At 38.5% G+C, this 12977-nt stretch overlaps 1 protein-coding gene across 1 annotated transcript in view; it reads left to right on the top strand.

The window, feature by feature from the left end:
* The first annotated feature begins 4308 nt into the window (after positions 1 to 4308).
* Gpc5 (glypican 5) overlaps positions 4309 to 12977 on the top strand; it is a 455251-nt gene continuing 446582 nt past the window's right edge. The window contains 1 exon segment of the mRNA XM_048341183.1: positions 4309 to 4471. Coding sequence (XP_048197140.1) covers positions 4309 to 4471 — 163 coding nt within the window.

Below are 12977 nucleotides of genomic sequence, written 5' to 3'. Positions count from 1 at the left end.
GTACACATATATGTATGTGTATAGTGCCTGTACATCTTCATATGTAGAGAGCATTTCTGAAAAATGTGTTTTCTGAACAAAGTTCCTCACTTCCTGTCATGCTGATTACAAGTTGGTGTGTAGTTTTCAATATTTTATGAAATGTTTTATTTTTTGCCTGTTTTCTTTCTTGGGCAGCCTTACACAACCCCAGCTACCTTGGTCTGAGGAACTTTAGGGGGAGAATTGCTCCATTTTTTTTCTGTTTGCCTGGTGGTAAAAGCTCATTTGGGGTGTTAGCTGTGTCTGACCTCCAATTTGACTGTCTGTATCAGTGTAGTTAAGGGTATAGAGTCGTGTGTGTGTGTGTGTGTGTGTGTGTGTGTGTGTGTGCATGAGAGAAAGGAGGAGAGAGAGATGTTAAAGCAAGACAAAATTCAGCATTGTTTTGAAAAATAACTGAATGGAAGCATGTGTATTGAGAATGTTCTTATTCTGGCAACCTACCGTTCAGCCCATGGATGAGTATTCTTTTCCCTCAGACAATATGATATAAAAAACCCTTCTCTCTGCACATGACAGAATACAGCAGTGTATTAATCACATATGCTCACAGACCAAGTGAGAAGGGCACCTTTGGAGTAAGAAGAACATATCTTGTACCTGCAAGGCTACATGGGGTTGGGCTTGCAGGCAGGGACAACCATCAGGGTCTGTGAGAGACAGATTTTCTAGGACAAGAGGGTAGAGAAATTTGGTTCCTGTGGGAGGATGTGATTGCCTTGTTTTGAGAATTTGCACTGGTAGGGAGATGAAAACACATAGGGTGAAGATAGGGTGGTATGAAAATGGTCAGCTAACAAGGGAGCTAGTAGAAAAGGGATTGTGTTTTCATGAGGGCCATTTGCGAAAAAAATTGCAGGAAAATTCATGGATAGACTTTGGGGGATCTTGTAAGACTTAAAGATGTCATGGCTGTTTTAGAATGTTGGTTCTTATAATATTTATTGTTCAGTGGGAGTAGGAAGTAGGAGCAAATACAATGTTGGCTACCTGAGGGGAGTGAGACATTACCGGGCCATAGTTGGAGCCTTGCAGGCCTCTGGGAAAATATAAGGAAAGCAATAGCTAGTCTGGCTATTCACAGCATCCGGGCTTCTACTTGTATATATTGGGTTAAGTAAAAATATCTGCAAACCAAGTATCCACCTCGTGACACATATCTAAAGGATGTAGATGTTGTTATGCTTGGGCGCTTACCATATATGTGGCTTCTAAAAGGTTAATAATCTCTTTGCACTTCCATTTCTTCATTCCTAGTAGCATAATAGTAACTGTCTCATAAGATTGTTGAAATATTAAGTGAGATAGTCCTTCTAAGTATTTAATAAATATTAGCTGTTTTTATTATTTGGGTATAGAAATGATCCCTTTAACTTCTGAGGGTAAGCTAATCAGTTTAATTCTCATCCTAAAGCAGTTGTCAGAGTGAAGCTTACGTTACCATTAAATGCACCTAAAATGCCCTTGTGAGTCTATTTTTTTCACAAGGTCATGGATTGACAAACTATAAACAGTTAGAACTGGTAAGGAAGCTTTGCATTTAGAGCATTATTAAAGGGTATTTTAAATAATGATCCTTTAAAGATTGTCCTATCTAAGAGTATTGATATTTTGAAAGCAAGGCACAGGGTCTATTACATAAAAGACATTCAATAAGTCCTGATTGAATAGCTTTCAAAAATGAGGCATTGTAACTATCAAATTATGGATATTTCACCATAACCTCATTTGTAATATTTACAAGTAAATTGAACAAAAGATTAATATAGTGTGTAGATGTTTCTGTAGAATCAGAAGTGCTGTAGTATTGTATTCTAGTTGGAAGATGGGAATTTGTCTTAAAATGTCATAGCATATTAAGTGTACTATTTACTTGGGTGGCAAAGGGATGCTGAAAGGAAATGAAGCCCTTCAAAGTAACTTGTTAGCTCCAGCAGGAAGGAATAAGAGTTAGTAACAAAGTGCCTTTATTATTTGTAAATGGAGGTATTTTATACAGACTAAATTTTCATAAGAACGTATTCTGTTTCTGTTAGTTACAATAATTTGTAAAATCTCCATGAACTTGCTGGCAAGTTTCTATGATGCTGAGCATAGTGTGTGTGTGTGTGTGTGTGTGTGTGTGTGTGTGTGTGTGTATGTGTGTTTAGTCAATATTTGTTAATTTATTAGCTTTCACTTCTCACTTGTGTTTATGATCTCCTTAAAACATATTGTTTCAGAGACTTAATTGAAAGTAGTGTAGATTCCTTTTAATGCTAGCCATCTGTGATGATAAACAATCACAAGGAGAGATCTTTTACTTTTTTAACATGTGTGGTGTTTACACAGAATAAAATTAGCTAATATGTATACCACTAGTAAAAAGACTGCCAAATTAAAGAACAGTCTTTGGGGGCATTACTGAGTATAATCTAGATGATGTTTTGTTACAGCATGGTATGGCTAAGGAGCACAGATTCTGGATTTGGTGACTTGGTTTGATTCCTATTGCTATAAAGTAGTGTATACACTCATAGTCTTGTTTCTTTATGGATATAGTTGACTTTCAAGACGTATTTCCATCATATGGGTCAGAACATAACCCATTCATGTGTAAATTTTTTCTGGTATACATATAGGAAGGGTTTTGAAGGTCTAAGATGTAAAAACAACGAATATTTTCTATTCTCATTTATTAAGTGGACTTCTAAGAAAAAAAACTCTTGTATTTGGAGAGAACAGATATCAAAGCCAGACGGGCACTATTTTACTCTGAAGCAGTGTCCAGCTGCCCCACTGGAATGATTTTAAAGCAGGTTATCTCCTGATGTAACTGCTGCCTTTGATATCAAGTGGTCATTAAAAGTCCCATGACACTTTACTAAAACTTAAAATTATCCATAGCTCAGTCTTGGCTCGGGTTCAAATTTGAGATGAGAAAACCTTAAAGTGGTGAAGGTATTTATAGCCCCCCCCCACCCCCACCTTCCAATGCTTTAAAATAGTTTTGTCTGCTGGAGAAGCATTTTCTGGTGGCTGGGATGTAGACTCTTGTCATTCACCCAGGCTTAGTTGCTGAGTCAATCATGTCTCCACACATGCTTGTTTGTGGTTTCTAATGCATTCTTTGGTAAAACATACATTGACAACATTGCTTTGACTTAGAAATTGCTTAAAGTCTTTGTTTTTCTGTCTTTCTCATGCAAAGAAACCTCTGAGCACATTAGTTCTCTGAGAAAAATTCCAAACGTAGGAAAGCTCAGAAAAGCTTCCTCAGATACAAAGGGTTGAAGTAAAATACTCTGCTCAGAGTGATGAGAGAATTATCTGGAGTTCGTTATGAAAATAAGAATGTGATAACATTTGAATTTAATACTATGACTTCTAAGCTCTGCGAAAAATCACAGTTTTGTGGGAAAAGTATTCCAAAGCAGAAACATGAAACAATTTAAAATTAACTTGTCATAGCCACTTGCTTGAAACCTAAATTTTGTTTAGGGTCTCTCACTAATTTTCAATGTTGCCTTTGTATTGTGCCTGGTCTAGTTCATGTAATTGGATACAGATTCCTAAGTAGAGGACCATGATTTATATAAAGAAACGTTTCGTCTTAGTTCCACCCGTGTGTTTCATCTTCTGTCCTCTTTGATCCTCTTCCTGCGCTCTTCGTCAGAGGATGGCTGTTTCCAAGGATGGACTCAGAAGACAAGGTCTGGGTTTCCTATTATGTATTTGGTTCTTCCTTCAATCCAGTCCTACGGCTGTGAGGCTGTGAAATCTCCCCAGCTTCTCCCAACCGGCCGTGCACGAGGGGGCGTGGCGGGGAGGCGGGACAGGGCGTGACCAGCCGCGGAATGGGAGTGGTCAGCCACCGAGGGAGGGGGCGGGGCTTCTCTCCGAGTGGCGGGCGACGCGTCCACCCCAGGTTAGCGGCTGCGAAGCGAGCCCCGAGGCTGCCGCGGCTGCAGTGGCCCGAGCAGATGCTCTACGTCTCTCCACTGCTCCGGTGTTTTCTTGGCCTCCTCAGCGTCAACCTATCTCGACAGGGGAGCGGACCCCTGGGAGTGCTGGTTCTGGAAACTCTATCATCTCAGCCTCCTGGCACCCCAGGAGAAAGCCAAAGGCTCCCAGGTGTAGCGGGAGTCTGAGCCCAGTCCCGCAGCGCCCGCCTTCGGATCGCCTCCCGCTAGACCTCCTCTGCCACTCCTCCTCCAGTGCCTGCGGAGCCGGGCGCTCGGGAAGAGTGGGGTCCACTGCTGGGGCCGGGGCGACCGGACACCGAGGATGGACGCACAGACTTGGAGCGTGAGCTTCGGCTGTCTCTTCCTCCTGGCTCTCCTCGGGTCTACCCCAACCGAGGGCGCAGAGACCTGTGAAGAAGTTCGTAAACTTTTCCAGGGGCGGATTGTAGGAGCTGTCAAGGGGCTGCCAGACTCGCCGCGGGCAGGTAAGGAGCGGCTGGCAGACCTGGGCAATATTTGGGGGCGATGGTCCCCTGATTGCCCACCCCACCCAACGCTTTCAGAGGTGACATTTCGTGGGATAATGACCTTTGGGGGCCCTCCTGTCTGCAAGGTGAATCTCCTTGAGGCCTCCAGGGATGCTGGGTGTGTGAACGAGGAAGGCAGTGCAGCTCCCGGGGCACTCCCTAACTATGCCTGCCTGCAGCCACCCGGAGCTCTGCGCTTTTGCTCCCTCTCGGGTCCCCTTAATCTTGGATGTTGCTTTGGAAAGGTCTAGTAAAGCAGAGCTCTGAGGACAGCGGGTCCTGGCTGTTTTTAGGTTGAGAGAAAAAATTGCACAAACTGCAAGGAGTTGAGTTGATTGCCTCAAGTTGCCTTGCTAATAGGAGATACAAACCTTCCTTGTATTTTGTTGTTGTTTTGGTGGAGAATGAAGCATTAACGGGTCCAGCCCATCTTTAATTTAGCAACGAAGAGGTGTGACCTTTAGCCTCTTTTAGATGTCACCTCTGTGCCCTGGCACTAAACCTTTCTTGTAGGAACCCCGGACTGTCAATGTATCTCTCAGAACCACAACGTAGTTTTTAGCCTGCAAGGCATCGGGGCAACAGGGGATCAAACTCAGAGTACTGCGGTGCAGCTTAACCTGGGTAACATACACCAGAAATTCAGAGTGAAAGAATGTGGTTGATGGGGCTGGAGTGGAGCGTGCTTTCTGCTCTTTCTGCCTGGCAGAGCAGGTATCAGCTGTCCAACACAATAGTAGGTGTCTGGAGCATTCACTTCTTTAGCCCTGACTGTGAAGACAGCATCCAGAGGAATAAATACTGTGGGGCTGTTGTTGAACAAAGAATTTGTGGAGGATGCATGAACCTAAAATCCATCCCCACCTTAGATTCTAATGTGGGCAGACTTGCTTTGAGCAATAACCAGCTTAAGTACATTTGCTTGCTTGTTTTTGTGGTTGTGAACTCAATTCTTATCCATTCCAGTAAAGAAAACTGGCTGTTTGGCAAAGTGAATACATTTGAGTTTAAATGATCAATCTTAGAAATACTTATTTGAATGCCTTTCAGCACTTCTAGATGCTTTTTCAATACTACTGGAAACAATATAGTCAATATTCTCACCTTAGTTTGATTCTTCTCAAATATCTACTTATAAGTATGTATTTTATTTTACTACATTCTTTCATTATGTAATAAATCTCACTTAGCTGCTAATAAAAAAGCTAAAATGTGTGTGTGTGTGTGTGTGTGTGTGTGTGTGTCTGTGTGTTTATGGTGAGATTATTGAGCTGTGAAATCCTTAAATTATTAGATTTTGGCCGCCAAATACCATAGTTTTGGCCGCCAAATACCATAGTTTTGGCTGATATATTCAGCACATGTTGACAGCTACCCAGTAAGGCTTTGATTTCAACCTGTTTCCTTAGCTTAGTGTTTCTGGTGCCTGCTGAATACAACACATTGACTAGTAGCTGTTGCATCTCACTTGTAGAACCCTGTATGTGTCGTTTCTTTCAAAGAAGAACTTTGCAGAGTACTAATTACTGAGACAGAATTTTATCAGGATATAAGGGAAATAGAAGCTCTGCTATACAGTGGAGGACATGGTTTTCACAATAGGTTTTAGCATCAATATTTCCTTTCAAGTCATTCTGGTTCATGTTCCAACTGATAGTGTCATTCTTTACCTGTAACTTAAGAAAAGCACAACAGCTCCCACTAAAGGGGATGGACAGAGTTATACTCTTAGGTGTCAGTGCGAAAAAGACTAAATTCTGTTGATATCTTCTTTAAGAAAAAGTCATGGGAAATATTGTGCTGATTTTGACTCATGCTATAAAAGGAACTAATATGAATTTGGAACTAATATGGATGATTCTGATTGTGTGTGTGTGTGTGTGTGTGTGTGTGTCTGTCTGTCTGTGCTAATCACCCATTTGCTTAAATAGCTATAAATTTAGATGGTAGCTTTCAAAATTAATCAAATCTCTTCTTTCAAGTAAAATGTTTTTCCTTCCCAGCTTCCGTCACAAATACCCTATGTTTCACAAATGTTTATTTTTAGTATTATATATAATAATGGCATTTAACATGATTCATTACAAATTTTGGACATCTTATTTCTTAAAATGTATTCTCAATTTCAAGAAAGAGCATGACTAATATGTAAATATATATTTCTACATGAGAATACAATAGTTTTTTTCTAAATGAATGCTTTATTCAACACAGAGCCTTTCAGTGAGTAAAATTAATGTGTTACACTTGGTGTTGATTTTTTAGTAAAAGTACATTTTAGTACCTTTTTGCTTTTTTTTGTTCTTCATAGTTAATTCCTATGATAGCTCGGCAAAATGCCGTCTTTACAATATAAGGAGGTAGAATAACTTTTTATTGTTTCTTTCTACATGTGTGATTTTTTTATGTCCTGAGAAATATATTATCCAATTTGAAATTGTTAAAATGGTGAGAACAGCCACTTAAGCTGCTTCTGCACTCTCTCCACCTTTGTCTCTGGGTTGCTCCAATTCTTTTAAAGCCTATTGAGCTCTTAAGGATGTTTGGATGAGAAATGTAAAAAAGGGAAGAAGGTGTAAATGTGATTAGAATTACTGATTTCTCTGTGTTCTGATTTTATTTCCTAACTAGTAGTCAAGGTGCCCTTTGCTTTTGTTTATTTTACTCAGAAAAGAATGGTGAGTGGAAGTGTCTTTTAAGGTCCTTTCGTTTTCATTTTATTTATTGGGGAGGGAAGATAATGCTTTCCAATTGAAATTCTGTTCACACAAGTGTTGTTCATACAAGTATCAGAGAGTAATTCAGAGATATAACTAAAATTCTAAGACTGTGAGAGATAGATAGATAGATAGATAGATAGATAGAAAGATTGTGGTACTAGGGCTTGAATACCAGACCTCATGCTTGCCAAGAAGGTGTTTTACCCCTGGACCACAAGTCCTGCCATTTTGCATAATAGTTATTTTGAGAAAGGGTATAACTTTTCACCCATGCTTGTGCCTGGACCATAATCCTATTTTCGACTTCACATTGTAGCTGGAATGACAAATAAATGCCTTGTCACCCAGTCTTTTTTGTTGAGATGGAGTCTTGCTTTTTTTTGTTGTTGTTTTTGTTGTTCTTGAGTTGGCCTGGATCATGAATTTGGATCTTCCTGGTCTCAGCCTTCAGAGTAGCTAGGATTATTGGATTGAGCATCCATGCCTGACCCAACTACTTTTAATGAATGCTTATCAACTGAGAACTATGTATTGTAAAATAGTTTTGAGTGATCCAATTATTAGTCCACTTTCATTACCCAAGTCAATTAACTTGTTAGGGAAATCAGTTTATTGTGATTTATGATTTTAGAGGCTGCAGCCCAAAATCAAGTGACCTATTAATTTATGCCTCTGGGGATGCAGCCAATATGGTCCAAGTGTGTAGCTGAGGAAATACCCCACATCGGGCACCTGGAAGTAAAGAGAGAAGCACCCAAAGGCTCACTTCTTTGAAGATATAAGGACCTTCTCCAAGCCTCCAACTCCAAAGTTCCACTGTACCTCCCAATAGGTTCCTTTGGGCACAAATCCTTTAGCACATATACTTTTGGAGGAGAGTAACATCTGAACTATAACATAACTTTTTTTTTTAGGGTTTAAATGAAGAATAAAAAAATTGATGTGGCAAAAATGAAATTCTATTACTGTAAGGCACTTTTTAGGAGAACTTTGTAGTTTTGTTAAGTTGCTTTAATTATAATGAAATTTTATTATTAGGTCAAAGACAGTTTGTCTTATTCTTATACCCAAGAGGAGAGTCTTGGTTTCATTGGCATCATAGATATCTGGGTTTCAAAACTTGGTTTTGTCAATTTCAGTGCCCTAGATTAATTAGTTATCATTTTTGAACCTCTGTCTTTTCATCTGTAAAAATGAGAGTATTATGGAAAGGTGGATGAAAGGTAATACCCATGTAAAATGACACAGATTCAGGAGGATATATTTTCAAGATGTATGTCTTTTGTTTTGGTAATGAGGTTTAAAGTCAAGGCCTGTGCTTGCTAGGTGGGTACTCTTCCACTTAAAACCCATGCTTCTAGTCCTTTTGTAGTAGTTATATTTTTGGATAGGGTCTTGTGTTTTTTTCCTAGGGCCAGCCTTAGACCCCTGTCCTTTAATCCATGCCTTCCTATCACTGGGACTACAGCTGTGTACACCATCCTTGACTTGTTGGTTGAGATAAGATGTTGAACATTGTTGGCTTGAGTTGGTCTTGAACCATAATGCTCTTTTGTGATGCTGGTAGCTGGGATTACTGTGATGTGCTGCCGTCGCTAGCCTCAAAGTGTCCTCATTCTGCTATTATAAATTTTAACTTACTGGCTTGAGTTTTCTATGATATTTTAGTTTCACAACTCCTGTATATCAGAAAAAAATTGGAATGATTATTTCAGTCTCATGATTATTTCTGAAATTAAGAAATATGTTTCTATCTGAATGCTCATGGCAGTATTTTGTTTGTTGTGAACTATTAAAACTCTAGGAAAAAGCAAGGCTGCAGCTCTGCAGGGAGCAGCCTCCGTAGCCATACCTGTATGGTCTTCCCTTTTCCCCAACCTTCTTCCTCTCATTTCGGCAGGGGAAGAAGTGAGCTTGGAGGGGTTTCAGGAGTCTCACACCGAGGGAGACTGACAGCTCTGGCCACTCTCAATCTGAAATTGGGACTCTTCCAATAAACTATCATTTTTGTGTGCTTGAGCATGATAGTTATGAGTATCAGATTTCCAAAGTTAAGACTGAGACTCACTGTCTGACATTGAGATGCTTTATTATTAGTAGTGATAATACTAACACATATTACTTGTACAAAGTAATGAGCTGTATCATGACATTTTCATGCATGTATATATCATGCTTGATTCATGTCCACCATTCTTTCTACCTATCTGCCCTTTTTGACTTCCAGGTCTTGTTTCTTAGTTTCCATATGTAAGGTAAAGCATATGATCTTTTCTTTCTGTGCCTGGCTTATGTTATTTAGCCTGGTGTTGTCCAGAGCCTCCATTTTTTTTTCTGCAAGATCCATAATTTTGTTCGCATGTATGCCATAATAGTACTCCATAGTGTGTGTGTGTGTGTGTGTGTGTGTGTGTGTGTGTGTACACATGTGCATAAGCACAAAACCTCACAGGAGACAAGGCTGTAGTTAAACATATTGGCTCATTTTGCTTTCTGCAGTAAAGGACATTGCATAACACAGAGTTGTAGACACACTGTTAGTAAACTGTTGGAAGATGTTTAGATATGACCTAGGCATGTGCTAAGTGATTATGAGCAGGGTTTAATGAAGTGGAGCAATTTATTAATGTATCTTAGTAATTTTAATATTAAGAATTTTAATGTTAAGAAGAATAAGTTGGGTAATTATCACTATCAGAGAGGTAGTAGTTTTATAGTTACAGAATAACCTTGGCCATGTTCTATGACACCACAGGTCAATAGTCTTGTCTCATGATCATTTTATTCTGTGCCTGTTAATGTTAAGTAGTGAACAACAACATCCAGTTCCAGATCAAGGAAGTTGGTCAACTACCCATGAAAAGTCCACTGTGAACTTAGATCTCAAGGAGAGAAACATATTTCATTTATATTCAGACCTTTAGTGCAGCTTGATGATGGAGAAATGAAAATCATCTTCTACTGTAGGATACAGAATATACATTGATCACAGTCTAGTCCTTCATAGATCAAACATAAATATTGCCATCAATGATAAATACTACTTGTTATCTATAAATATTGTGTCTTCATTTTTATCCATATCATAATTTCTTTTTATTGCCAATTGTCAATGAACTTGAATTTGTGCAATTGTTTGTTTATAGCTAGTTAAGACATTCCGAATATGGATTTTTATTGCTCCCCTATGTGTGCACAATCTATTTCTTCCATTGTTCTTATGTTTGATAAAGACACCTTCAAAGTCTACAACATCTTTTAATATCATCAGGTAAGGCCAAGAGCAATATTCTAAACTAGGTGTCTCTCCTATGTAAACGTGATATATAAATGAATGATCAGATAGTATAACTGTCCTTTTTGTTCAAATGAAGTCATGAGAGATTTTAAACATATGTTTTGTTGAAACAGATTGTCTAAAGGAGGTATATTATCTATTTAGTTAAGTAATAATAACAATTAATTTTAATAGAGAACAGAAAATTTCCATATCTACCTTTATTGTATAAGTCTGACCAGCTAAACTAAAATATAGTACCAAACTCACTCAACTTTCATTTTAGTAAAATTCAAATTTCACTAGTTATACTACTACAATCAAACTAAAATGGTGACTCATCCTTCTATGAATCACAATAACTAATATTCTTATTAGTTGTGTCAGCTCCATATGTAGATACTATGTAAGTTGAATAAATAATGTGGTTTTTTATAGGAAGAAAATGAGATATTTTTGTTTCTATGATTTTATGAAAGAATACATATTCTCTTAAAAAATTAAAGTACTGAAAAATAAAAAAGAGTGTAGTAATTTTTCATTCAGAAATAGCCACTCAACTTCTGTATCTTTTTCCAGCATCCTTATCAAATCTCTACTTGACCCATATGTACATATAGATATAGATATAGATCTAAGAATGTAAGAGAATGTTATATTTCTTTGTGCTATATTTTCCAAGTTACACATTTATCAGTGATACCTATTTTCCATGACATTAAATAGTTTTAATTATATATTAGCTGTGTTGTACTCTGTTGAAGCACTACAAGTAAATTCTCCCTTGATGTTAGAAATGTATGTTTTCAATATTTATAATATCATAAACCTAAGGAGATAAAAGGTAAGCTATAACCAACTTCCCTCAGAACTTTGTATATATACACAATCTACATTCATTCTACCCTAGAGGTTTTTAGCCTCAACACCATTGCCATTTGGGGCTGGGCAGCTCTCTATTGTTGATGCTAGCCATAGCATTTAGAATCATTTCAGATCTCCTCCACTAGATATCCATAAGAATTCTACCTCTTACCTCTCAAGTTGTGACAATATTTCTAGATAGTTTCTTTCTTTTTTTTTTTTTGCCAGTCCTGGGGCTTGAACTCAGGGCTGAGCACTGTCCCTGGTTTCTTTTTGCTCAAGGCTAGCACTCTGCCACTTGAGTCACAGCACCACTTCCAGCCATGTCTATATATGTGGTGCTGAGGAATCGAACCCAGAAATTCATGTATATGAGGCAAGCACTCTACCAATCGGCCATATTCCCAGTCGCCAGATAGTTTCGTAGGAGAAAAGAGTCCTCATTTAGAGCCACTAGTATGAACTATCTAAATTCACTCATATATGTGAGTGCTCCACATGCATGTATTTATTCACAGATTGGGTAGCTGGCTTGTTTGCATGTTTCAAGCTATTACAATAAAATACTTTCCTTTTTCTACGTCAAATTTATATATCATCATCCTTTTTTTTTTTCTTTTAGCAGTCTTAGTACTTGAACTCAGGGCTTGGTTGCTGTTGATGAGTTACTTTTGCTCAAGGCTAGCACTGTGCACTTGAGTTATAGTGCCACTACTGACCTTTTCTGAGTAGTTTATTGGAGGTAAGAGTCTCATAGATTTTCCTACCCCAGCTGGCTTCAAACTGTGTTCCTCAGATCTTAGTCTCCTAAGTAGCTAGGATTACAGCAGTGCCACTGGCACCTGGCTCCTTTTCTATCTTTTACACTAGTCCTTTCACTAGTAGATTGTGTGCGTGATGAAAATGAAGAACATATTTTTCTCCTGGGGCCATTTTAATGGGCACATGATCAACCTGTATCTCACACAGGATTCAACACTCAGAATTGAATCCACACCTGTTTTATGTTCTGTGGTCACTATGATGAAATTTAAATACATGCATGAGTACCTACAAATGATGTAGCTGGCCCTGTTGTACATATTCATTCAAAATAGATCACCTAGAACACAGCTTGGCACAAAATATGAGCTGAATATTTAATTGAGTAAAGCTACATGAATCATCTTGACATATCTTTAAACTTCTGTGATTCTTAAACACTAAAGTCTATGAGTACTGAGTATCTAGGATTTTGTTATTATTGTGTGTGTGTGTGTGTGTGTATGTGTGTGTGTGTGTGTGTGTGTTTGTTTTTTTTTGCATGGGCAAATGATGAGCTCCTATTAATTCTCCTTCTTCCCAGACCATTAGACCAAACCCCACCAGGGTCAGTTTTGCGTATCCTGTTACTTTATGTACAGCTCAAATAAATGTGTCTTTAACCAGTAAACATTGCCTACAATACTTACATCTTCATTCCATTGGTTAAAAAAAAAAATAACAAACAGCTAATTCCCTGGGCTATCAAAGATCCCCCAAAGCCCCTGCTGTATCTGGAAATTTCTAGGACCCAGGCACTTACCATTTTTCTGCTGAGCCACATCATGGAGGCACAGTAAGC

Source organism: Perognathus longimembris, chromosome 3, assembly GCF_023159225.1.
Source record: "Perognathus longimembris pacificus isolate PPM17 chromosome 3, ASM2315922v1, whole genome shotgun sequence".
NCBI lineage: Eukaryota > Metazoa > Chordata > Mammalia > Rodentia > Heteromyidae > Perognathus > Perognathus longimembris.
Note: the sequence above shows the minus strand (reverse complement) of the source record. Positions and strands in the feature narration are given on the sequence as shown.